Source organism: Enoplosus armatus, chromosome 9 (genome assembly GCF_043641665.1).
Source record: "Enoplosus armatus isolate fEnoArm2 chromosome 9, fEnoArm2.hap1, whole genome shotgun sequence".
Lineage (NCBI taxonomy): Eukaryota > Metazoa > Chordata > Actinopteri > Centrarchiformes > Enoplosidae > Enoplosus > Enoplosus armatus.
In genome coordinates this window covers 20,568,167-20,595,801 of record NC_092188.1, presented here as the reverse complement: position 1 = coordinate 20,595,801, position 27,635 = coordinate 20,568,167, and the positions used below count along the sequence as shown (strand labels likewise).

Below are 27,635 nucleotides of genomic sequence, written 5' to 3'. Positions count from 1 at the left end.
AAAGGGAGAACATTCACTTTCAATAAAAGAACCCAGGCAAACAGATCAGGGGCCAGCTAGGCACAATGCTAAGGAAGCTCAACATCGGGGGGGTTGAACAAAACTAACATGTTATATATTTACTAATCTCATATGAATGCAGAATCTGTAGTCCCAGTAGTAGGCTTTGGTTGCATGCAGGTAAACAGTCCGTGTGAAGAGCAAAAGAGGCGGAACGCATTGGCTGAAATGCAATCCTGGAACTCATCAGCTATCACCTGCCAACAATTTATCTTTTTTTTTTAAATCAATCTCAGATCCTAATAGATTACCTTTCTATTGGCTTTTTTTAAATCTGCATTCAAATCGATCAGACAAAAGCCAGTGGGTTCCGAGATTGTACGTTTACAATCCAGCTCACCTGCTGCTCTGTACAGGATCTTGGGCTCAAAGAATATGCAGGGATTCTGGTCAGCGATGCACGAGAGGAGCAGCCCCTTGGCCTGCACTGGACCACGAGGTATCACAACCTGCGGAACACATGACACTTTATTAGACCTGGTAATGATCAGCCCCGAACAGGACCGCAAGGCCTTGCAAAGAGTGGGATCCTAAATGAGGTCACTACCTAAGCCTGACACAAAACCCACAAAAATGATTATAAACTGGTATTGTAATTGTGCCAGATATGAAATCTCTTAACGGTATTTAGGTCAGAATTGGGGTCTCATGACAACACTGGGCCACAGCTGAATCGAGGCTGTCAGGCTGTGCGGTGAGACTGACCCTCAGATGGAGCCAACAGCGCTGATAGTACGCACAAAGATTAACATTTATCAGCCTGACCTTTGCTGGGAGACAACATGTTTATTGCTCTCAGCAATGGTTACTCACAGTGGATAGTAGCTGTAAACCATTCCCAGTCTGTGGTGTATGAGAAACTTTCATGATGCTCAGTATATCACAACCTTTTTACCATACTTGTTTACTTTGAGCACATGCTGTTGATTCCATCTCACTGAGACTATGAGTGTCTGAGAGACTCATTTTCCTCCTCGGGCCCTGTTCACACTACGAACCTGAAGCAACAGGCTCTCTCTTGCCTTTTTACAAGCCTGAGGCTCTCAGGTGTGTTTAGCTTTGAGCATGAAGTTCACAATGTGTATGTTGTTTATTGTTTATACGACTGGACAGTTATTTCTTCTAGTTGCCACTACACTGGCGAGCGATGAAGTCACTCATTTCCCTGAGTGATCGGTTTCAACACATCGTTTTTCATATTCAAGTAGTAGCTTGTTGAAGCTGAAGTTGAACCAGGAAGCTGTTGAATCAGCGATTCCTCCAGTGAGTTTGAAGTACTTTCACTTAGTTGAGCTGGAGTAGAAAACAGCTGTGCTTCCATTTGGGAACTAAAACAAGCATGGTCGGTTGTCTCCAAGTTCTCGCTCCCATGGTTTGAGAAAATCTGCATGAAGTTGAACCTGGATACGCGGGGCGACCTTTGAGTATTAAATTGTGGTGGGTGTTGCCAAGATGTTCTTTAAAACAACAAACGGTCACACCTGCTGTATTTGAGTGTATGGTTGAGTTGAGAGTAAACTGTAGTGAAAACTGCTCGACTACCTGCCCTGTAAAGCATAGTTCTATGGTTCAAATATCTCAGCAAATCCCTAAAAACACTTTTCTTTTTAAAGTAAGTATATACCCCATATATATATATACATATACACACACACACACACACACACCAGGAAGTTATGTGGGGTAGGGTAGAACCACAGTAATGTCAGCCAACAAAGTCAGAAATGTTGGGTTCATACAGAGGAAGAGAACCGTTTCTTTGGAGTAACTTGACACTTCTACTGTATGTGAGGGAAGATTAGATAGTAGTTCCTTGGTTTCTCTCTAACCAACACTCGACACCCTCCCATCTCATCTCCTCCAGTGGCACACCAGTCCTCACCAACTAAAGAGTATATTTACTCAACCTATGGTATCTTTCTAGATTATAGTTGGTGCAGGTTTTATTTAAGATGCTTTAAGTGCCCCTGGTTTTACTTTTGTTGGGGCCATTCTTGAAACCATTCATTCGTATACATGTACTTGTATAGACTTCACGTGCTTTGTTGTTGACAATATTATAATAAAAGTGATCTGAGAAACGAAGATTTTGTTGTTTCAGCTTGAAGACATTCTTTACTTTTAGAGGACACTGACCTTCAATATAATTTATATTTATTGTGCTTATTTCTCCTACTCCTATTAGTTTCAGTATTATGGTTCTATTAGCACGACTATAACTGATGAAGACTTGGACTGTGCTTCACCAATGTAATCAGAACAGACCATTTCATACACCTTGATGTTTTGGGGGAAGATATGACAAAAAAAAAATACAAAAAGGGAAACAAACACAAGCCAGAATTTGTAATAAACTACTTGGCTGACCTTGATGCCAGGGCAGTGGGCGAAGAAGGCCTCGGGGCTTTGAGAGTGGTAAAGTGATCCGTGGCCGACGCACCCCCACGGGGCCCTAATGGTGAGGTTGCCGCAGTCGAACAAGTTGCCAGAACGGTAGCGGTACTTGGCTGCTTCATTGACTATCTGAAAAGAGACCAATATGACTCAGATTAACACGACCACACATTATTAGTTGACATAAGAAGATCTTCAGTGATCCTTACGGGGACACCTCGGTTGTTGCAAAAGCAGACAGTAACAACAACAACGTGATGTAAACACTGGAGGTGAAGTGTATGCTGGTTTAATCAACTGTGGATATATTTAGCAAAAAAGCACCCTAGAAAACAGAGCACTTTCTTTTGTTTTTATGAATAAAGGCCACACCAGTGGACACTTGATTTAGGCTTCATGTGCCAAGCCATTCTCTCTGCTATTCCTCTTAAAGCTTTAAAAAAAAAAACTATTCTACTTTTAACAAGCAAAATCGCCTCAAGTTTCTGGTTTCTTTTACCTACTACAGTTTTGGACACTGGGCTTCCTCCAACAAGGTGTCCCAAGTTTTCCTCCCTGAAACTCAGGTGGGTTGTTAATTCAGCTTTTATGTCTCTCTAAGGTCAGTTTGGACGGCACCATTTTAAGCGAGAGCGCAGAAGGAGAGAGAGAAGGAGCGCACTCAAGGCCCGACATCAGATTTATTCTACTGTGGCTCTGCGCTTTAAAAACAGGCTCCATTATCACATATTCTGTTGCCTTGCCACAGCAGGGACTCCCATTCATCTTGTGGAGAATGACAACATAGTGTCAACATGTATGCATGGTAACACAGCAGCGCCGTCCACTGTCCTGCTCAGCCTCTTAATGCCACATTAATCTTCCACAGGAAAGACTCAAGAGTAGGAAGGCATGGAAAAGGGCCTCTTTTGTTAAACACATTTTTCCGAGCTCGATTGTGGACTATGAAACAATAGACTATTGCAGGTCTGTTTATTGAACGCCTGCATGCAACAAGGAACAGGCTATACAAACAAGACGGAAGACAAGTCAGAAAAATAAATAAAATCACTAACATTAGTGCGTGCCAGGCTAGCAAACGGAAATGTATTTATTTAATGTCTTTCTTTCTTTGCCAAGAGTTTCTGAGATACTCCATTTTGTATCTTTTGCTAGAAGGCCTCACTTCTGCACAGAAAAAAAAGCAGTTTATAGCGCTGGGGGAGATAACACTTTGTTTATTTGTGTGCAACAATGGTGGTGTGCACTATTAGTGGACGACAGTATAAAGAGTACAACCCATCTCTACATTCCTGCAGCAGCATAGTAGAAAGTAGCATAGTGATTTCAAACTATAGTTACTAAGTTCACACGAGTTGACGCATAGATTAAAAGGCAGCTTTTAGTCTATGGCTTAGTCACTCAGTGTCTTGGCTAGGCATACACTGTTATTTTCAGGAGTAGTCAGGCCAGATCTGCCATCATTTAGCATGTGAGTGGTACTATATCTAAAAACCAAGTAGATGGGATATTCTTAGCCTGAGTACTGACATTAAATGTATTACTGTAAATCCATCCATGTTGTTTTTCCCTTTCCTTCTACGTCCATTTGTGATTAATATGTTTTGATTTTTGCCAGTACAGTTCTCATCATGCGTTGGCTGATGCAAACAGGATGTACAATGTTGCCATGGAGTCAGCGAGATAGCCAGGGGATTCATCTGAGCCTCTTTGTTGATACAGAAGAAAAGGTTCCTTGAGCTACGAGTAAGATTTCAGGAAAATAGCTGTGCTGATTCCGGCAATAACTGTGTGACATCTGCGCGTCCTGGTTTTCCTGAGTTAAGACTGGATTCTTTTATGCAAACGGCAGGTTTGAGGAGTTACGTCAGCGTACTTTCCCTCGTTCCGAACACCTACAAAGTGCCAGAGAATGTGATCCGCTGCTCAGAGAGAGGTTCCTCCTGGAACACATCAACATTAAAGCTTAAGATGCCTGTAAATTACATTTTGTGTTTCTTTGCAAAGTGTAAAAATATTTAGACTTCTTGTATCTACAACATCAACAGCTCTTGCCATGTGTTGACACCGTGTTAGTCTGCGACCGTGTGTCACAGACCAACACAGTGCGCCTTACCTGTAGAGCTGCAACGATTAGTCAATTAAATAATTAGTCGCGCAACAGAAAAATAAACTATTTTGATAATTGAATAATTGTTTTAATCATTTTTTAAATGCCAAAAATGCCCATACATTTTCTGATTCCAGCTTCCCAAATGTAAAGAATTTTCTGTGTCATGCATGGAAGTCAACTGAACATCTTTGGACTGATCCGGTCATTTCTCTGTTTGACATTTTAAAGACAAAATGATAAATCAATTAATCAAAACAATAATCTGCAGATGAATGGGCAATGACAGCAATCATTTGTTGCAGCCTTACTCACCTGGTCAAAAGCAGGATAGATGTAGTCAGCAAACTGGATCTCAGCAATGGCTGTGGCCCCAGCAACAGCTGCACCGATACCAAATCCCACAATCCCCTGCTCACAAAGGGGAGTGTTGAAGACTCTGTCCTTACCTGGGGAGACAGTAGGAGAGAGGAGGGGGGGGAAAGCTAACTGTTGAATCAACTTCCACAGAAAGTTCACACAGAGGTTTAAGGTTTTAAGTGCGGCAGCCACTATCCAGGCATGGATCACTGAACAGCCAATTGTATCTAATTACTGATTTGGGACCAGTGACCACAACTGTAGAGGGTGTCTACTGAATAGTGACAAGCTGATGACAACTCCTCCTCAGCTGTAGCGAACCAAGCCTGTGATGCACACACAACCCCCGCGGAGTAAAAACAGTGGAAAAAAAAAAAAAAAAAAAAGTTCCATTCTCCACCCTATAATCTGAAAAAGAGCCGCAAGTGTGGGACTCTAAATTTGGGTCGGGAGTGTTATTTTTGCTCTCATCTTTGTGTACTTGCCAATCCGGTCTTTTTCTGTTTTGCTGGGAAGCGTGCTTCTCAGCAGTGAGACTCTTGCTTTTGTGTGCCCTGCTCTGTGCTTGCAAAGTTCAATTAGCAACCGCAGTACCACAAACCCTCGGAGGAATGAACAATTAAGTGATCAAAAGTTAGCGCATTGCCACTCACACTGAAGCCAACCGCAAATATGCAGCTTCATGTGAAAGTGACATATGTGACAAATAACACATGTGCGCGTGCTTCTGCCTGTCATCCAAGCAAAGAGTAGTAAGTCAGACAAGAGAAATACAACCGAGTGATGTTACAATAACTTCAAATGCATCGTCTAGAATACATATTTAAACAGACAACGTGTTTGGGTAACTTCTATCGTCAGTGCCAGCTTTCAGTGAAAAAGGCTACACACATCTGTGAGAGCGTAGGGTCGATGTGTGCTGTTTTCAGAGAAACAGCCCTCAGAAGTAGCCAGCGGCAGGAGAGAGCTGGATCACCGAGGTGAATGCATCTGCCTCGTAAAAAGCCATTCATATAGTGTCCGCCCCGCATTAACCTCTGGTCTGTATAATGGCTGTGGGTGGCAGAGGTGTGCACCATCCCTTTCAGTAGTGAGAGGGATAAAAACAGCTTTGCGCTCGTCATTGTACACAAGGATGAGATGGAAAATAATGATCCCTCTCCAAAAGGTCAACACTTCTGACGTCAATGAAAACAAAAGGCAAAGCCGGCTACTGTAGGGTGGATTTGAGACTCCTCGCTATTAAAAACAAACATACAAAATAAACTGGAAATTAACTCAAAACAAGAAAGGCAATCTACTGACATTCAATTAGGTCACGCTGCTTTTCTACCGTGATAAACAAGAAAAACAATTAAGTACTGTTGTTGCACAGTTTCTGTAGTCTGTTTCGTCAAGCAGTTTTAGAGGACCTGAATTTAGCTGAAGACACATCGGGCTGCTTAATGCTAGGGGGAAAAATAGAGCTTGCAAACTGGTTGTTCTCAGATTTACTGAAAAAAAACAACATTTTGATCAAACACGTTGCATACTTTTTAATAAATCTAAGGTAAATTGCTTAAAATACAACCACAACATTTTCCTCTACTCTGCATCAATCTTGGGCATGCTCATAGCCTACTTTATACAGAAAACAGCTTAATGCTATTGAATTGAACCAGCGGCCAGCCTCTTTTGAAGGACAAATCCTCACTGACTAACACCGGGTAGAAACATAAATTACTAATGTAATAAACTGCAGATGCGGCTCTCTCTGTGGGTTCAAACGTCAAAGCAAGTTCCAGTAGCTACATCCCAATAAGCCTTTTTCACAGAAGGCATTTTGACACGTCGCAGCAGGAAAAGCACACTTCCATTTAGCTGCTTCAGTTTCAGGGTCCTGGTATTGTGCATGCTGGCTCACCGTCGTGGCTTACTGGGACACTTTAATAGAATTGAGTTAATGTTATTAGTAACACCTGTGCTTTTTTCCTACAATTTTCCCACAAGTCAAAATGTCTGCTGTGATAAAGGTCTCAGTAATTTCACATGACGGGAAAAATCTGTGGGACTATAACCTTACATGACATTTTGGGTGGATATTGATAGTTCAATGTAAAATATGATAGTATATTGGCTGTTTGTCTTGAAAGAGTGAGGACCATGAGTTGGACATTTTACAGTTTAAAAAAATGAACTTCCTCTGGTGAACAAATCATGTAATGACAACACTGTCTTTGAAATGGCCTCAAACATATCTTTGGCATATTGCTCCTTGTCAGCTGACATATATGCCAATTCTGATATATCTGTAATAATCTAATATCTGCTGGAAAGGCTGGATCCATAGAGACCAGAGCAGCCTCAGTTTCTGTCATATGCAATTCAGAGCTGATTTACTCTTTAAATCATACACACACACACACACACATTTGAGGCATATTAAGGAACACCTAACAAGCAATTCAATGGCCCTGAAATACTATTTTAACAACATCTCTCTGACATCACAAAGAGGGCCACAAGCCTTTATCACGACAGACATTTCTACTTGTCATTGCAGGGAAAACTCAGGTGTAACTCATGACATTAACAATGGCTTTTCTACATTTCACTGTCGCTATTTTGAATGCACCGTTTCAAATTGAAGCAATACCAAACTCAGAGCAGTGAGCATTGACGTGCTATATCAGCTTACTGCATCAAGTTTGTAAGTCTACCCAACTACAATGGACACATAAGTGCAAACAGATCCTTGTGGTCCTCTAGGTGAACACTGAACAGTAATATGACCTTGCCAGTGAAAAAGGAAGTGGAGAGATTTTTCACAGTCATCTGCTGCCACCTACTGGCATAATCACGTAAAGCAGATGAAGAACAGGTTGCTGATGCTTCTTTTTCCCCCCTCACAAACTCAGCATTAGAAGCTTTTGAATGGGGAGAATCACAGGAGAATGAAGCATCTTACCATATTTGTCTCTCAGACCCACTGTGCATCGGAATACTCCACCAAAGGCAACATCTTCCCCAAAGATGACTGCAGAGAAACACACAACACAGTCAGTGACAGAATGGCATGTTTTCTCATGGTTGTGTGCTCCAGCGTAAGAATAGAATAAACAAGAACATATAAGTCAAAAAAAAAAAAAAAAGTAACATCATGAGACGGGAGACAAAGAAAAGTACAATTATTCTTAACACGCCACTAACCCCGCCTACAGCTCTCGGATTGGATCTTGATCTTTGAGTCTTTGGCTCAGAGAACTGATCAAGCAACATTTCTACCTTTTATGAGGAACTCATCGGACATTGTAATGAGACACCAAGGTCTTATTACTATGAGGATGCAACTGAAGATTTGAAAGTGTTCTTAAATAACGTGACCCCACAACCTGCATTATAGTGTAATCTTACGATAAGGTTCACCTTGTTGTATGGGTCTTAAAAATCTGTTGAAATGCAGTAACACAATAATTAAGAATAGCATGTGTAACATCATGATGCTCCTGGACACACGGTCATCCAATTGTGACACAGACTAAGATTACTTTACTTTTATGATTTAAAAGTCAGTGCTTGATGATAAATGAGGTAAAAGGGAAGATTTTTCACAGATTTTCATCTAATAACAGCTATAAAATTCCATATCCTGTTTTAGCATCCTACCTGCTGTTGGATCGCTGGCGAGAGTGTTGTCCAAGGCACTTGTAACTGACTGGAACAAGTTCATCTTCTGGGTGGGACCTAAAAAGGGTTTTACGATAAAAAAAAAAACATTTTAAAAAAATAGTTGACACAAGCAACAATTACCTGATGTGCATTTGGATTTGACAAACAGTGCACTGTTGAACACATTGAGGAAACTTGGCAGTCATTCAGTGCCGTCAATCAATGGGACACACAAGTATTTGTTACAGGAAAGGAACGCATGATAAAAGTAGTTCCTCACTGCTGGGTTGTCTTTCTGGATCCAGTAAAACTGCTGATGTATACTGATGTATTGTTTGAGTACCAACATTCTGGTCAAATGAACTGCAGGATGAACAAGAAGCTGGTTTGGGACTGTCTCACGCTAAGACAGATAAAATGTTTGTTGATAACCTCATACGCTGACTCTTTACCAATTAAGCCAAGGTCATCTTCTACCACTCACAAAGATGATGTGATTTATACTGGGGTTTGTACCAAATAAGCATGTTCCCTTACATCTGGACAATATGATCTGTAGGCCGGGACATCTCTGTAACACCATAATGCTTCATTTATAATGGTATGTTATGGCACATTTTACCTTCATCAAAAAAGTGCAGGTCCTGCGATTCGGATATTGCACTTGGTCATATTGTGATCTCGATAATATTTCAATGAATTGTTCAGCCCTAGTTTGGTGTTAGCTATAGTCGACCAACGTTACTCCATACAGGAGGCATCATGGTTAGAAATCCCCCTCAGTCAAACATGCGTTTCATGTGTTTTTTGTTACTTCGCTGTGCAGAATGAAGTATGTGCAGACTTAAACACTAGAAGGCTGTTTTGAGGTTCATCTGCTGAAGAGGGGGAAGTTCCTCTTTGCTCACATAATCATGGTCCAATATGCAGTGTAAAGTGATGTGGAAACCTGAAAGCTCCAATGCACATACACCGAGTCCTGACTTTCAGTGAAGTAGGAGACAGCTCGTGTCTCAATAATTCGACTTTTAAAATGAACAACGTTTTGCATTTACATAAATTCTGTTTGTTTCAGTGAGGGAGAAGAAGTAGATGTCAATTAAAGAATGTTCAACTAGGTAATTGGCCTTTTTAGTGGAAAGAAACATATCAAACACAAATTACTTTGTGCCTTTAAAAATGCTTAGGGATCTTTACATATTTAAGACAGCTAGGTGCGTTGAACCTGTCCCGACTGTGAGGTTAAGTGACTGACACAGTAAAAATAAATAGACAGCGCAAATACAACCCTGTCATATCTCCCAACCAGAAACTGTTAACAATGAAAGCAACTTAAGTCACTTGTCTTTTTAGTTTAGTAGCTAAACTATGGAGACTTCCAGTTATACTGTGTCCTCTTAACGCAGCTAGCGTTAGCCGCCTAGCCAGCCACTCACCATACTGTGTCGGGACGGGGTCAGGCTGGTAGGTAAAGTGCGTCGCATGTCTTCGCTGTGTTTTTGTACGGGAATTGCAGCTCGGCGACAACTTCAGCAGAGTGCCACCAAAAGAGATCTGAGCCCCGGTGCCAATGCCGGAGATGGAAAGTTTCGAGTGTGCACCTCGGATGAGGAACCGTGCTGCGGCCGCCATCACTGTTGTTATGGCCGACCAGGAAGGGCAAAATGAATCAAAGTGTGAAGATCGTCTAGGCAAGCGAAGACAGCATCCCTCAGTGAAAGAAAGAAACTGGATTATATTCCCGCATCCGGCCGAAATCCCGCCCCGCTTCTGGGTTACATTTTGATATTTCTGGACTTCTTTCATCAGTCTTTCTTAAACCTGACACACGATTCTGGGGTTTTCTAATTCACTACTGTGGTGGCTAATGATATTTCAACCCCGGGTCAAAATTCAACAATAATATCCCGTGGGGTTTTCGAACAACATATTCGGTTATTCTTTGTGATAACATTTTAAGAGCTATTACAGTAGATATCCATTTGGCTTAGAATATGGTGAGAAAAGCCCATTTTAGAGGTGGTAGAAAGACCGTCGAAAATGTAAAACAGGCTCATTTGAGAAGGGAAAGGAAGGACGGCTCTTTGTGGTAGCCCGGAATAGTGTCAGAGTGAGAACTCTTGTTTCTTCCTCTCGATGTCAGCCTCCATGGGCAGATAACGGCTGTGATTGGCCGAAAAGGAGGGTGGTGTGCGTGGTAGAGATTGTGCATACGGTCAGTGCGCATACTATTGCGAGCGGCCCAATTCACTTAATTTATAGGCAGCAGTTCACTTGGAGAAGTATGCATCAGCTTTCCTCATGACTCTGCACTTTTACTTTCTCCCTTGCAAATGTGTGCAAGCACTGTGATCAGTTTTCAAAAGATTTCAAATGATATAAATGTTGTTTGTTGCATTTGTTTAAGTATGGCTCTTTTCTTACATCATAAAGAGTGCACACTTGCACATCTGAGTATAGCTTTTGAAATGTTTAATTTTCAGGGTTATGCAAGTTCCCAACATATATCATATTAAAAAGCCCAAATGTTAACCTTAAGCAAACAGAGACAACTCTTCTTTTGACTCTTATCTGTTTGATCATGTGGAAATCTTGCCGAATCTTTTTTATCACTAGGGGCTAATTTACATAAAGGGATTCATGTATTTTAATTAACCCAAAAGAGAGGATTGAAATAAAAAAATAAAAAAACAGAAGCATTTACTTGCAGAAACTTTCATTTAGTGAATATTTTCAAAGACATACAAACATTCATTCATGTGTTAAAAAGGCACAACCTTGTCAGTTACCCATCCTTTACATCAGCCGAGACAAACAAACCAACAACTCCCAACAATACAGTATGTTTATTTGACTCTACTGTACGCTTACATTTAATATAAGAGGACGCAACTAAAAATGAGGCAATATAATGATTTTGTTAAACATACAAATACAGACTGGTTAGTTCTACATCTTACAGGAAAACATTGTTACTGTACTGAAGTGGTTAAGTGGGGTCAGAAAAAAAAAGAAAAGAAAAAGTATCCACATCACATTTTCCAGGTTAGGTTGATGACTTTGCACACTCTGCAACATCCAATTTCCTGCCGCTGCTGCACATTTTTGCCAGATTCTGTGAAAAGCAGAAAGCAGAGTTAGTATTTAAGATACTTGTTGCTGGAGAAAAACAAGTCTAAAATTCGACAAAGTAAATCTTACATTGGCAGCTCGGATGATGCTGTTTGGAGACTGGAGGGCTGCGAGGTCCGTTAGGATCTTCTGGAGATCACTGTTACATGGACGTTCTGAAACAGGGGAATTAAACAGGCCAGTGTCACATGGTGAACAGCACACAGACTTTGATGAGCGTGCTTGTGTGTGGGTAGGTAGTATCTGTTTACACAGTCACATTATGGGGACAAAATGCAAGTCCTCATAAAGTAAATCATAAAATTTTAGGGTGAAGACTTGGTTTAAGATTAGGGCTAGGGCTAGGTTTAGGAAAGTAGTGGTTATGGTTAGGGTAAGTCTCCAGGGAATGAATGCAAGTTAATGTAATGTACCCAAAAGTGATCTGTGTGTGTGTGTGTGTGTGTGTGTGTGCGTGCGTGTGTACCTGGTTCAGGCGATGCTTGTGGCTTCAGCTGCAGATATGGATGCTCCAGCAGCTCTGCAATACAGATTCGCTCTCTGGGGTTTCGTACCAAGCACCTCTGGAACAACCAGACAATTAAAAAACAGCTCATTTGTACTTCACATCACTTCAACGAAACCCAAGCTAAATTCTTTCTGAAACATATCTTTTGTGTTCACGTCACACTATCATCGTTGAGTCATGGCCTCTCACCTTCAACACATCCAGCAAATCCTTCTCCGAGATGTCGGGAAATTCAATCTTATGGGAAGGGTCGATGATGGCGTGCAGTTTGGCAATCTGATTGGTGATGCTTTGGAATGGCGTTTTCCCAAAAGTCATGCAGTACAGGATACATCCAAGGGACCACACGTCACCTTTGGGGCTGATCTTTGGGGGGAGGAGAATAAATAAATCAGAAAATGATTTTCAGAAAAGACCACTTAGAATGTTTAATTACCTTAGTAATGAGTACCTTTGAGCGTGCTTTTCCTGACTGTGATGAAGTGTCCTTGATGGCTTCAGGGGGCATGTAGTTCAAGGTTCCCACCTGTTTTTGACAAACAACCATATATTACATGCCCTCTCCACCTGGAGTGTAGATCTGATACAGCTTAATTATGTTTTCAGTCAAATCTGTTTTTTTCTTTCCACAGAATTTCATAGGTTTCACATATATTTAACAAAATCTATTTTGGTAATTGCACTTCCATGAGAATCAACAGGCACAGTATACAGCATTAGCAACTTGTATTGACCAGTTGCAGCTATGCATATGAGTGGGTTAACAATGTATCTCAAGTGCATTTGCACCTGGATTTCATTTGTTTTTCAGTACTTGCGACCCAATCAGCTGCATGTCAACACTACATGAATGTGTCGGTTAAATGTATGACTCGTCATTGATGTAAATCTTACTTGTGAATCCTTCATAATGCTCGTCACATCTGGTTGGATTCTGTTTGCGATGCCAAAGTCAATCAACTTCAGCGAAGCATTTACGATGACAAAATTAGCTGGCTTCAAGTCACTGTGGACAATTCCTGCACAGAAGACACACACATTTGGAATGGTTAGAAATGAAGATCATTTGCCATGTAGTAATCAACACCGGGAAACGACGAGGAAACAGTAGTGAGAGCAGTAGAGGAAGAGAACCATGTTTATGGATGGTATGGACGGCCTCCAGCATGTTCTTCCAGTAGAACTTCCTCTCCAGCGGATTCACAGCTTTGCGGTTTCGCAACCAAGTGTTCAGATCCAAGTTTCCACACTCCATCAGCATGTAGATGTAGCTGTTGGTTATTTCACTGAAAACACATATACAACCATTATGGTATTTCTAACTGAAATCACAAGCACAAGCAGACCTCAACTCTTACATTTCTTTTTAATATACAAATATGACATGAGTGGTTCCTATACAGTGCATTGATGTATTGTTTTTGGACAGGCTGTGTACTCACTAGTCATAGAGCTTGATAATTTGATCGCTGTACTGCTGCAAGTGGTTCAGATGTTCAATCTCATTTTTGTAACTTTCTATTGTCTGAGCATCGGCCTCCTCAAGGTCGACATATTTCACTGCAAACAGCTGCTTCTTGTGATCAAGGACCTGGTACACCTGAAAGACAACAGAAAACAATGGTCATTAATTCAATTTGCAAACAACAACAACAACAAGCAAAGTGTATGAATGCTGGAGGATGATTTTAATTTCCCGTTAATGTTTTACCTTGCTCGATCCACCACGTCCAATCATCTTGAGTATGAAGAACTGCTTGCCCTTAATGGTAATGGATTCATTTGACAACGCAGTTAAGGAAGCCTGAAATGACATTGACACAAAAGTATACAATGTTATTACAGTTTACAATTATTCCTTGTGTAGGTCATTTCAAAACAGGAAAGGGCCTTTTTGCATCTTATACTGCAAAACGAGCTACACTGCTCTCTACATGTCCAGATATATAAACGCATTTCATCTCTGCTTAATCATTTGAATTCATCCATGCTGTAAGACACAGTCACATCATAAGAAGATATCTGGGCCTTCTGAGTGGAAGCTAAGGTTATGGGTATTGTGGTAGCTGTAACGGAATCAGTACCTGTTGGGGAGGGAAAAAAAGGCAGATTTCTTTGTATGGTGGTTGACTAGTAACAGCTAGGTATACAGTAAAAAGCACCACACAAAAAAGGCTTTCAATTTGTTAGAAGTCACTTACACTGTTATGTTGTTGTTGCCTAATGTTACTACAGGTGTGTGGTGTCATGGAAAAACTTGTTCATGGTCACATTTAATATGTCCTCTGAGTCTAAAAAATGATCACAGTATATAAGATAACAGCAGAGGCATGAACATGCTGTACCTGTGGAGTTTGGAAACATGGCGCTTGGTTTAGTGGTGTGCATGGCTGCTGAACAGGTCCAGCTCTGTGTGCTGCCACTGCAGAGAAGGACACTTCAGGGACTCTCTTTACAATAGGAGTAATAAAGCTGGGGGGGAGAAAGATGGAGTAGATGAGCAGATGTTGTGATGGTACAAAGAAGCACAGAAAGAATCAAGATAATGTCCTTGAAAGCAAATCAAGTGCTACTGATTTTGTTCCAGACCAGCAGACACCCAAATCAAGATAATACCTGCTGGCAGAGGGGTTTCTGTAGCTGCTTGGTGTCTGACAGACCGCTTGTGGGTTCAGTCTGGACGGAAGGTGGAGGGATGGAGTGGGGAGTGACTCCAGAATACGAGGAACAGGTCTGGGGTCAGGAGGTGTTGTGCGTTTATCCTGGGAAGACAATAATTTGGAATGATTTGATCACCACTAGGGATTAAAACCGAATCTGGTTCAATTGATATATGACTTGAAGTGGTCACAAAAATAAGAACCATTATATCACATTGGAACCTGCTGAAAATTTTCGTCTCACCATATCTGGCAAATTGTCATCATAGTGACAAATTAAGGAACGTAGTTTTTAGTGCCTAAATCTGCCAGCGAAGAGGGGCAGACAAAATAAAATAAACAGGGTAACAGACACTAGCCGGCCAAAATTCTAATTTAAGATTAGATTAGTAGATAAAGGATGCCATCAGACCTCTGGAGAAACATGGCGGTTGATGAGAGTGGGCATCTTCCACTCCGATAGGGGCTCCTTGCTGGTAGGTTTAGGCTGTTCCACCAAGCGGTTCACAGGTACCCGAGCAGGGAGCTGTAGTTCCTGGTTTCCCCCACAAGTAGACACATTTACTGGAACACTTGTTTGCACATCTACAAGAAAAACAGTAGAAATCAAAAAAGTATTTAGTCTCAAAGCATGTCCAAGTCAGTGCTTTCACCTCAATGAAAGACTATTTAATGAAGCTCTACCTGTGGGGTGTACCTCCTCCCTGCTGGGCACAAGCTGTTTCTCCCCAGCTTTCAGGTTACGTATGGCCACCTCCAGGAGCTCTGCTGGTCTGGCATTTAACGCCTGGGCTTTGTGCAGAATTGAAGTTGCTTTGATGACATTACCTTAAAAAAAAGAAACATTATAATTTCACTAGATTTTAGAGACAGGCTGGCTAATCAAGTATTCACTTCACTGACTAAACAAAGTTAGTGGTTGTGAGGATATTAGGACACTGGCACATCTGTAACAACAAACGTTAGCTATTTGTCCATCTATTCCATGTATCAGATTTCTGGAAACTTAAATAAACAGCCATTCTACCTTGAGAAACCTCAAACTGGGCATGTGCTATGTGGACAAAGGCAAAGCCTTTACAGTTGGATCTTGCAACTATAAAGTGGTCTTGGGCTTCATCTGGGTCTTCGATCCTTCAAAAGAAAAGAAAGAAATGAGGTTACACTTAAAAAGCCCCTGACAAAGCTTTGAAGTTCAAATTCAAAGATTAAGTTTCAACATTCTGGCAACATTTTTTTTGAGGGGTTGAAATGTCCATGTCATACAGAGGCACCAATTCAGTCACTCTATATCACCAACACCACACCTAATAATTCAGTAATATTGTATTGCTTCTGTCCATATAATAGTAATGTGATATTAGGGTCCACAGTGTCAGGGATGACAAAAATAAAGGTTTGCCAAAAATAAAAGAAATATGAGCCGAGCTTCCAGTAAAACACTAAAAAATAATTTGACTTACCGGAATAAACTTTTTGCACTTTACAAGTGTACTTTTTATGTTTCAGTAAATATGATGACACATTGATAATGCTGTGAAAATGATCATAATCTTAACTGTTACCCCCAACACATGCCACAAAGTCCCAGGTACAGGATCTTCATCCACACTCACCCCTTGAGTTCTGCATATCTGACCAGTAGTCTGGCATAGCTGGCATTTTTGCTGAATTGTCTTATTGGCAGCCTGGAGAAGATCTTAGAATAACAGTCCTTGAGCTTATTAAGGAGGTTGATGTCTGTGTAAGGGTTGCCTCTTTTCTCCAGGTTCATCAGATACGTCCAACAGGACTCGGGGGAATTTGTATTGATGACCTGGTCGAAGTTGTGCGTTACATCTGCCAGAAAAAAAAGGACTAAATGTCATCAGAACAGTCCAAACACTAAATGCACATTGTTCACACAGCTCTAAAAGTTTGATTTAAACTGCAGGGCATTAAGTGTAATGTCATACAGTACCTTCCATTCTCAAGGTGTCCCTTGTGCCATGTGTGTGAAGGAGTGTGGTGGTGGAGTCCACCGCTGCCTGGTCCTCCCAAGGGAAACGCTCTGGGCTGATGACTGGTGGCTGAGAACACAGTGCAATACAACAGAAAGAAATTACACTTATTTCTTCACTCTTCTATGCTTAGTAGAGCACTGACAATGAAAACAACTGAGTGTTGATTCTGACATTGTTCCTACTGTCGCCTGTTTATACTCACTTGAACATCCCCAATGACAGCATTTTTCTTTGAGGATGATAGCCCGAATACCGGGTTCACATTTGAACCCGACGTTTGCCTGAGACAAAATGTAACAAATCTGGTATCAACAACACATACGACACTTGAAATGAACTGTTATACGTTTGATTGAAAGTGAACAGGGACGGAACAAATCACAAAATTCGATGTCTTACATTACACTGGTGCCACGCACCAGCAGTATATCTAACAACAACAAAGACAACAACAGTGCTTTAGAATTTATGTCAAGAAAGGAGATCATTTCTCAGCTTGATAGCACTGCATGTTAAATAAAATGTGTGGAAAATAGTTTGATTTAACTCATAAAATAAAGCAAACCATATGTGTGTTCTCCATTATGGTTTTTCTAAAGTGACATTTGGGAAACTCTTGCTGTCTTGCAAAGCACCTTGGGTGTTCCAAGCAGGATGATGGTATACGTAATATTAACCTATCATTAAAATAAGAAGCTATTTTCGATACTATGTGCAATATCATATTTAATTTGGCAACACAACTGTTTTCATACAGCATTCCCCAAGACATAATCAAATGAAACATTTTTGGATATAAACAATAACCTGGACAAACTGGAGTGGATTGACGCATCACTTCTCTTTGAGGGTTTCCCATTCATGTAGTCGTCATCATCATCATCCTTTTCTGGGATAGAGAAAGGTACTATGGGAACTCTCCCTGGCTGGAATACAAAAGGTCAGAACACAATGTCATAACTTCAGGGACTATTCTGTAATACATTTTATGCATTCAGTGGCAAGGGGGAAAAAAGCAAAGTGATTTGAAGTGTAACTCTCACCATGCCAACTGCTCTCTTGCGTTGAGATCCAGATCTCCAGCCTGGTAGCTGGTCATCTGATGAGCCACAGAGGGGCTCTGCCCTGCAGGCCAGAGATCAGCATTAGATATCACATTCACTAAATCAAACTGATGCCTTCTTAAAAGTTGAAGGCTGTCGTTTTATTCTTACCCTGAACCAAAACTACTGGAGAGCTGCAATTCCCCTGTCCCGTCTGATATTCTGCTCACTTTTTGGAATGCTGAGCCTTTTTTGACAGAATCGTGCACATTACTGTTCGACAATACTGGCAGAAAGAAAACACAGCAAAATGTGAAAATCAAACAATGCAGTTAATATATCACATGATAATACTCAGTCAACTCCGATTTTCTGAATTGCTGTACACCAGTAATCTAACCATAAAACACCATGGAATAAAACATGAATAAGTACTCACATGGTACATTTTCCTTATCCTCTGAACACAAGAATTGTGTTTTCCCCGTCTGCATGCTTTGCAAGGCAGCCTCCAACAGTTCCTTTGGTTTGGCGCCCACTTCAAAAGCATTCTGCAATATGTAAATGCTTCTCTTTGTGTTTCCTGGTAAGATGATATAGGAGACACTGAAATACCCCATATAACATGTCATGAGAATGTGCTCATATGTAACAAGAACAAAAAGCACATCTCTCTACCTTGAGAATGTTCAAACTGTGCATGTGCAATGTGAACAAATGCAAAGTTGTGGCTGTGAGATCTGGCCACGTTGAAGTTAGCTTCTGCCTCATTGACATCTTGAATTCTAATAAAAGAAAAACAGGGAAAACAGACTAAATGTCCACCATACTGCTTTCTGAAAAGCACATGAATATGATTTATTTAATCTGGCCTACTCATTCTACTGATGAGCATATAGAGGACAAAGGTCTTTGATATAAAAGTTCTAACTTCGGTTACTCACGCTTTAAGCTCTGCAAATCTGACCAACATCCTGGCATAGCTCTCATTCTGACAGTGCTTCCCGAGTGGCATATTGGAGAATACTCTGGTATAAAAGTCAACAAGCCTGGTGAGGTGATTACGATCCAGGTGAGGGTCCCCCTTCTTCTCCAGGTCCGTCAAATACGAGAGGCATGATTCAGGAGAGTTTGAGCCGATAACCTGGTTAATATTGTCCGTGTCATCTGTAACGAGTGCAAGGGGTCACACTTTACTATAGACTATAGACAATGTGGATCTTACAGTGACAGGACTACTGGGCATACCATTACCTTCATTGAGATACTTTTTTATTTTGTTGAGCTTTTGATAAAGCATGGCAAGCTGCTGCTTTCTGTCTGTATGCTCCTCTTCCTCCATCTGAAATTGGGGAGCAGATACGTTTTATTAGCCCAGATTCTCTTGAATGAAGATATACACCAAGACACCAAATTGGGTTTAAAGGAATGACTATTTATTACTATACTATAACGATTCCTTACTTGGTCTGACAAAGTTCATTAGTGATACACATGGCTTCAGACGTTTTAAAAATCCGTACAAGACCAAACCGCTAACGTTATAAGTGACATTTAACATACCAGCAAGGATGTGGTAATCAGAATAACGTTAAATTACCACATTGATGTGCTGCTTTAAGGATCGCTTATTCACCTTTCGCCTGTGACGAAATGTATAGACTTGAAGTATTACGTTAACTTTCTTGAAGATACCTGTTAGCTACGTACGTCAGCTAAGTTATATTTGCTGCAATGCAAGAGAGCGTTTCAATGATACATTCAAGACACCGTTCCTCCTTTATAAAAGAATGCACTCTTTCGTGTTTACACTCCGAGTTAGCTCAGTTAGCTAGCTAACTAGCTGACATGTTGTTAACGGTGTTGTCAACGATAACTAGGTTAGCGAATTGGTTCCCCTGTGGGTCACGCAAACTCAGATGAAGTTAAACATGTATAAATGTATCTTCAATAACATTAAAACAAAATATTGCTATCCAAAGAGGTCTCACCGTGTTTACGCTGTCATTAATCCCTTTTCACTTACGGGGCAGGAAAAAAGGCTCGACTTCAACTGCCAGTTTTCAAATATGCCACTTCCGTCCAAGCCGTGTGTTGATTGGGTAGTTTGTGGTGACGACAGAGTTGGTTAGGTTTACAAGCTAGACTGTTCATGCAGACAAGTCACTGTGCAACAAATCGTCTACAATGGATTCACCATAATGGATTTTATATATATATATTGACGGTTGCATTATGTTGTATTGTCACTCTCCAGGATTTATATTTTATTAACATAATTCATTTTCCGTAAAAAGACGGTAGCTGTGAGCGTGTGTGTCTGGGACAACCGATGAGTTTCCTCTAGAAACCCCGGTGATTTGCATATTCACAAAATTAAATTAATGTCTGTTATTGCACAGTTCTGCAATAATAAAAATACATTCTGCTCAGAGGAAGTGAATCTTCTTCCCTGAGGTTTTACAGCAATTGGCATCCTTGACATTGCATAGCTGCCTCCTTCTGGATATTGGATATAGTCCTCAGTATCCATTTTTAAGTCATGTAATTAGTCAAGTTGCTCTCATAAATCCAAATAGCCATTTTCTACCCTTCACACTGTCTCCACGCTCTAATATATATTTTTTACACTGGCCTCTACTCGCCCTGTATTCTGTAATTGTGTGATCATCGCTTGTCTTTCTTCTATATATTTTCTGCATTTTACTAGAAGATGCTCCACTGTCTCTTTTTCATGACACTGATCACAATGACCTGTTGGATGAAAAGTGTAATGTTAAGATTGCTGTGTCTCAGTCTGCTCATTGTTACTTGTTCTTGCCTGCTAGTTCCCCTACTTCTTACCAAACCAACTTTATTTTGGATTGAGTGTAGATGTTGTCTTTTTGTTTGCGTTATCCCAATACTGGTGCCACTGTTGATTTATTGTTCTCCACGCTATGCTTTTCCCCTCTGCTATTGAAAGTTAAATATTCATTTCAATGATTTCTTTTTTTGATTGCTTCTTTTCCAGTAGGTCTGCTTTATCGTTTCCACAGATAATTGTATGTGCTGATTGAAGGTGCTGGGACCCACATGAATGTGATATTTTCCCTCTGACTAACTATTGTTGAATTGGTGAGTTCTCAAAACAGATCCTGATGATTACTGGCTGTACCTGTTAACACATCTTATCCTCCAGACACAACACTGGATCTACAGTGCCCCTTCCTTCCTTCCTCGCTGTACGTCTTTTCTCCAAGAAGAAGGATTAGCCTCTAACCATCTGTTCCATCAATTTATCTTTTAGGGGATGAAAATTCCACCAGTAGAAAAAATAAAGTCTGCTGAAAAAAAAAGAATAATGGTGGGAGAAAATACATCCTTCGAGGTGACAATAAAAATGCACTAAATCTGTTGTTTTGATCCACCTTCTCACTTGCACGTGTTATTATAGTTAGTTCAGACAATACACTGTATATAAATACAAATATATATATATAAAATATATGGGTTCAGACACAAATTCAAAGGTTCACAATCAGGAATTACTCTATGGGAAGAACAAGTGTTTTTGCTTCCTTAATTTCCGACAGTACTTGAATGCAGCAGGACCACGCTGTAAATCACTTCCCTGTTCCTGCTCCTCCCAGCTCAAAGATGGCAGCCATGGGACAGAGATGAGAGACGACACAAATTTAGGAGTTTTGTCATGAAACCGCTTAGGTGTGTACAGCTGTTACATGCACGGTTTTAACATGACAACGATGTCATTTGTCACCGCCAATGTGTCGTCCCACGAAGACAATTAAAGGATTCAGAAAATATCATGTTTTCCTGTGGGCCAAGCTAGCAAGCAACGGTTAGCAAATAAATGAACTTGTCTCTTCTGCCATACAAGAAGAAAGCAGCTGCTCTGCATACGGTGTATTGACATCTTGCAAGGTGAGTGTCTATTTGTATGATAGCTAAGACGTCCAAAAATCTAATGTGAAGACGTAATTTAGGTGCGTTAACTTAACGTTAGCATAAATATTAGTAGAACTTGCATTATATCTAGTTTAACGTTAACCTTAGCTCGATCCTTTTGCTCTATGGTGAAAATTGCGTATTAAAGGAAAGTATAAATCTGTCAGTTTAATTGCTTTTATTGGTTTTTAACTATGTTCTTTGCATCTACTGTTACTATTTGCATACAATCTACTAGCTAACTAAGTGTATCCGATTACCCACGAGCAGGGTAACGTTAGCATTTTAATATGAGGCTGGTGTCACGGCTCTCCAGATTATGGGTAATATGAGTGGTGACTCCTGGCTCCCAACTATTCTCAATTTCATGCAACCCTGTATAAATATTAGCCCACTGGAGAGTTATTTACTACACATCCTGGTGCTCTGGAGCAAAACAAGACACACATACGCATCATTGCAAATCCAACTGCTAATGTTTTTCTCTTTTCTTTCCCACCAGCTCAGTTTCATCATGGCCATCACTCAGTTCCGCCTTTTCAAGATCTGCACATGTCTAGCCAGCTTACTTTCTTTCTTTAAGAGGTTGATATGCAGGTGAGCACAACTGAAAACCTAATAAAATGCAATGTCCAGTACCCCTGATACAGATCTTGTCAATGCAACACTACTTTACTTATTAGTAAACATATAAATATGTATGTTGTAAAATCCAACCCCATACTTTTGAGAAATTGACTGGGTGTAGCGGTAGAGTTTGTATCCATCTAATCCACAACTAAATAGCTGTTTATGTAAATGAATTAGATTTTCGTACTCACTACCACCCACCATGATGTATTTAGTGGAACAGTAACCAGATCAGTGCTTGGTGGATCACATGCATGCTGATTTATCACCAGAATCTAGCAATTTATAAAGGGTCTCAATTCATGTTCTAAAGCATGTGCATCTGTAATGCTACAGCATTAAATTAGTCCCTGTTGACTGGTTATTGTATTGTATTGCTCTGCAGGAGTGGAAGGGGCCGCAAGCTCAGCGGTGATCAAATAACTCTCCCGACAACAGTGGATTTTTCATCATCGGTACCAAAACAGGTCAGTATTGTGCCAATTGACAGCACCCATCCTGAGTTCAGAGCCTAGCGTTCAATGTTTGGAAAGGCAAACTACAAACACAATCAGAATTAACTTGAATGTATTTGCTTATACAAATAAACTGCACAGACCCGTGCTCTTGAATTCCACATTTATACATTTGACTTCAAATAGTATTTTATTGTCTTGCCTGCACAGCCAGAGATTGAAGAGTGGAGCTCCTGGGATGAAGAGGCTCCTACAAGTATTAAGATCGAAGGTGGCAACGGAAACGTTTCCCCTCCAGCCAACGAGTTGGACGAGGAGCCAGACTACTTCAAAGACATGGCTCCCACCATCAGGAAAACACAGAAGGTATGTCCACAGACAGTGCAGCTGATCCAGTATTACCAAGCAGAAGCGAAATCAATGATATCCTGAATATGCTGAGTACATTGCTTTCCAAGTTGGTGATATTCGTTACATGTCATCTCTAGCATTTCATTGCAGCTTAAAAGAGGTTAAATATTTGATTAAAGGAAAACAAGTGTGTTTGTTTGCTGTCTTGTTAGACTACTTAAATATCATCTCTGCACATATAATTCGGACACCACTTCTTCATGTGTTAGGTCTAGCTTATCACAAAGACTGGAAGTAGGGGCTAAGCTTTCTAGCAATCTCCTAGGAAATTCTTAAGCTAAGGTGTTAAGCCACCCAAATCGTGACATGTCACCTTGTGATCAGTCTTCATTAGTAGATGACAGCATGACCAATAGCCACCTTCATTGAATATGTGGTGTTTTCTGTTTCAAATTGTGCCCATGGTCTTTCTTACCTAATGGTTAATGTTTTATTTCATAAAAGTGTTACATTTTTACGTTGTTAGTGTAGTTGGTCTTGGTTCCAGACAAGGTTGCCCCCCCCCCCCGTCACCTATAAAACACTGCAACTCTAATGTACACTTTGTATCTTGTTAGCAACCAAGCCTGTCACCAGCATATCCAAGAGTCAGGTGGGATTAAGAAATGGGATTAGAATTCAGAAAGTGTTCAAAACCGGGAAGTTAACCACAAGGGCTGAACCTCAGAGATACTGTGTGCAGCCGCTGCTTCCAGCTGTTGGCCAAGAAAAGCTGCAATGGATGAGCTAACTGCTTGTTAAACTGCATAATTTCTATTTTTGGGCATGTTACCGTAAATGCACACAGTTTTAAGTTGTTGAAAGGCATCTTTAACAGACCTTGGTTAGGTCTGTCAAAGACTCCTGCTTCCAATATTTGAGAAAAACTAGACAAAGCACGCCTCTGATCTGTCTCTGTAGTGGACACACAAAGAAGAAATACATTTCAATCCACTTATGTATGTCTCGACATGGCAAAGAATGAATTTCCCTAAATGTTGGTCATTCTTTTTTTTAACAATATCAATAAACAAGTGAGAGGTAAACTAAAATTATCCTGCTACGATAGACTATATAATAAGCTGGGTGTGACCATAATGCACTTAACTTGAGTCAGTCAACAAATCTCCAGTGTAATAGAAATATCAGCTGACTCACTGGAATGCGTCTATCTTCACCCTTTGCATGTCTTTCCTGGCAATAGTTTACTAGAGATGCTTGTGATGTATGTACATTATATAAATATAATGTAAATGCATGACATAATGCACAAAATAGTGAATAGCTAATAACATAATTTCATTGGAATTTGCCTTGAATTTTGTCAAATTTTAATGTAAAAACGTCTAAATCTATAAATCTATACCTAGAATGGGATTGTGCTGCGTCGTGAAGTGCTTCAGTTTAAGTTTCAGCCCCTGTCTCTCTGGTGTCCATGTTGCAGATTTTACTGAAGAAAAGGGAGCCTTTGAACTACCCGGTGCCTGATGGCTCAGCAGGTTTCTCCAGCAGACTGGCAGCCTCTCAGGATATGATGACCTTCAGTCCACCCTCAGTAAGTTCCAGTTTTATACCATCTGAAGCGTCGGGCAGCTTTTCTTTTCCTCTCGCATCAAGTAGAGTATTATAAAATGAAATGCAGCTCAGTCTAAATACATGGCCATACATTTTATATAATAAGGTCACATAATAAATGTGTATGTGAAATATCATCAAATTACAAAGCAGAAAGTAAGGGCTGGAAAATGAGTAAAGATTGAAACAGACAATGTGTAGGGACCCCAGTCTTAGTCTTGCAAATTTAGACTATATAGGTTATACACTCTGTATGTTGCTTTAGGAATAATAGGAAAGTAAAACTTGTGTAACTTGATAGGCTTGTATAGAACTTTTTTGAAGCTGCAGGAGGCAAGACTTAAATGTAAGAACACACCCATATTATCAGTCAAAATGTGAGTCTCCAGCAGAGGATCACATCACTTTTTATTTATCCTAGTGGTCTGAATGAAATTCGGGTGTCATTCATGGATATTTGTCAGACCAAAGTAAATGACAAATCAAACCCTTTTGGAATCTAATCCACGCATTTAATGGACCAGAGATGTAAACATTGTAGAATTCTGTTATTTTTCATGAGACTAGCTTGTGACAGATGTGTTAAGACACACAGATATACAGTCGAAGGTCAACCGTTAACTCGTCTCCCTGTGATGCTTGCCCATTAGATTGTGCAGTCATTGCAGCCATTGCTGTTAAGGGGTAATTAACTAAACTATTAGTAGGGATGCAACAATATAAATTGTACAGCGTCCTCTGTACAGTTCAGCTCTGGTAAAGCTAGAGGAGACATCCAAAACAGTTGCTTAGTTCAGAATGAAAGCTCTTGCAATAGAAATGCTGTAATCATGGTAACGTCCTCATGGATAGAATTGTTTGCTATCCTTCTGTACAGGCTGAACTGGGAGAAATGGACAACTGGCAGGAGGATGCAAATGCCTGGGAGGACGAGTCTGATGCTGCCTGGGAGGCAGAGGAGGTGCTCAGGTAATATTTCAAGAATGCTTCTGTTTGTCAGGATGTTTCAGTCCATCATTAATTAGTGCACCAGCCACTTGTAAAACAGTTACAGGATTTGCTCTTCTCCTCATGGAAAGGTAGATTTTGTTGAAAGGAAGATGTAAAGAACACTTTCATTTTTCCATTTGAGTAGTGTAGATTCCCTCGATGGCCAGCAGGTGACAGTGTTAGCCATTATTACAACACATGAGATCAAGGAACAAGATTTTGTTTTCCCCACACCCAGCTGACCTAGCTTCCATTGATGTGCACTGTAATGACATTGCTTGCAATCGTATATTTTCTCTGCCTTGTATCTGACAGACAACAGAAGATGGCAGAGAGAGAAAAGAGGTCCATGGAGCAGCAAAGGAAGAAGATGGAGAAAGATGCTCAGAGGATGATGAAGAAGGAGCAGAAGATTGCCGTCAAGCTCTCGTAACATTTTAGAAATGCTCAATTTTGAGCCAAAGGGATGGGGGGAAGGCAAAGACACTAAATCATTTGTTACTGTCTTTAAAGTCATCAAACCGAACAGGATCATCGCCCTACACTACTCATCTGTTAGCAAACTGTCCTCCTTCTCCACCCTGTTTCCACCAGCAGCCATTTTAGTCTGTTGTCCAGCTGCAGCAGTATAAAACGCAACATCCTGGAGGGCAGATAACACACCTGGTGTACTCGTTGTTCATGGTCATTCTGGTCTTCAAGGCAGAGCTGTATTTATACGATCCAGTTCATCTTAGGTGAAAAGTTAGATTCAGCATTAAATCTGTCAGGTAGCGTAAAATGTTTCATTTTGTTTTTCCCTGGAACATTTGTAAATAAACAGCTACCTGTGCTACCTTTTGAAACTCAAATAGGGAGTACAATTCCTTTTTCTTTGTCGTATTTATAACCACAAAGGAGTGTAATTAATTTTAAGCATCACTGTTTACCAGTGACATCCCTTGGTTTGCTTAAATATTGTGTTTTTATATTTATGTCTTTCATCGTCTGAGAACTTTTTTTCTTTTCTAATGAATGTTGCTTGGTATTACACATCATCTCCCTGTGCTGTGCAGCCCTTATTACACTGGAAATCTGCTTTAAAACGAAGGCTGAGAGAGATTGTCAATAGGAGTATGGATAAATGACCATAGACTAGAATCTAGCCCAACTATAAATGTTAGCTGTGGGTTCCTATGGTAATCTCATGGCTACTGATCTGCCATTCATTCTTCTCCTTTGTCAGCTTTTGATATTGAAGGAAAATATCCAGTGATCACGGCATTGATATATATATATATTTTGCCATTAAATAGTTGATACGCTCACTGAACTGATGCTGTCTTTATAAAACATTGATCACCTCCACAGTGTAATCTCAGACCAGTTACCTTGGCCAATATGAGAAATCCATTCTTGTTTCTTTTCTCATCTGAAAATGTGAGGTTGAAGTGGATGGTTTTGACTGAGCATCCTGTTATGCATCATTATAATGAACTTACCAGTCGGTGTTGGAAAGAATTGGTACCAGTGCCAATAGGCAAGCTGTTGTCATGGAAACATTGGCAGGTGCAGAAAGGCCCTTTCTAAATTGAAATGTGCAGATATGATACAAAATGTCTCTGGTCTATGCCGTCTGGTAAATGACTTGGGAGGCAAATTTCTATACTGACTGTTAGGACTGGAAAAGCTTTGCAAGCTAATTAAGGGTTAATGTTATCTAGCAATGATTTATCAACACGCTCAGAGG

At 40.4% G+C, this 27,635-nt stretch overlaps 3 protein-coding genes across 3 annotated transcripts in view; 1 reads left to right on the top strand and 2 right to left on the bottom strand.

Annotated features, from left to right (window-relative positions):
- The window catches only part of bckdhb (branched chain keto acid dehydrogenase E1 subunit beta), a 48,345-nt gene extending 38,141 nt beyond the window's left edge, over positions 1-10,204 (bottom strand). Inside the window, exons 1-6 of the mRNA XM_070911643.1 lie at positions 10,009-10,204; positions 8,570-8,647; positions 7,872-7,940; positions 4,880-5,013; positions 2,428-2,583; positions 401-509 (exon numbers count right to left, since the gene is read on the bottom strand). Coding sequence (XP_070767744.1) covers positions 401-509; positions 2,428-2,583; positions 4,880-5,013; positions 7,872-7,940; positions 8,570-8,647; positions 10,009-10,204 — 742 coding nt within the window. The remainder of the gene's footprint in view (positions 1-400; positions 510-2,427; positions 2,584-4,879; positions 5,014-7,871; positions 7,941-8,569; positions 8,648-10,008) is intronic.
- Positions 10,205-11,285: 1,081 nt separating this feature from the next.
- Positions 11,286-19,260, bottom strand: ttk (ttk protein kinase). The gene is made up of 24 exons (XM_070912265.1): positions 19,173-19,260; positions 18,863-19,085; positions 18,597-18,703; positions 18,358-18,501; positions 18,090-18,204; positions 17,919-18,000; positions 17,683-17,801; positions 17,078-17,156; positions 16,833-16,941; positions 16,489-16,711; positions 15,900-16,006; positions 15,557-15,700; positions 15,285-15,457; positions 14,829-14,974; positions 14,558-14,684; positions 13,924-14,016; positions 13,655-13,812; positions 13,347-13,498; positions 13,107-13,231; positions 12,664-12,738; positions 12,402-12,578; positions 12,171-12,267; positions 11,774-11,859; positions 11,286-11,687 (listed from the first exon to the last, which is right to left on the bottom strand). The coding sequence occupies exons 1-24, from the start codon at positions 19,258-19,260 to the stop codon at positions 11,619-11,621; spliced, it is 3,018 nt and encodes a 1,005-aa protein (XP_070768366.1). The 3' UTR covers positions 11,286-11,618.
- A 2,329-nt stretch (positions 19,261-21,589) lies between these two features.
- Positions 21,590-26,757, top strand: ebag9 (estrogen receptor binding site associated antigen 9). Its single transcript, XM_070912037.1, has 7 exons — positions 21,590-21,842; positions 22,369-22,463; positions 22,882-22,963; positions 23,162-23,317; positions 24,786-24,896; positions 25,794-25,885; positions 26,222-26,757. Exons 2-7 carry the CDS (start codon positions 22,381-22,383, stop codon positions 26,337-26,339), a joined length of 642 nt encoding a protein of 213 aa, XP_070768138.1. The 5' UTR covers positions 21,590-21,842; positions 22,369-22,380; the 3' UTR covers positions 26,340-26,757.
- The last annotated feature ends 878 nt before the right edge of the window (positions 26,758-27,635 follow it).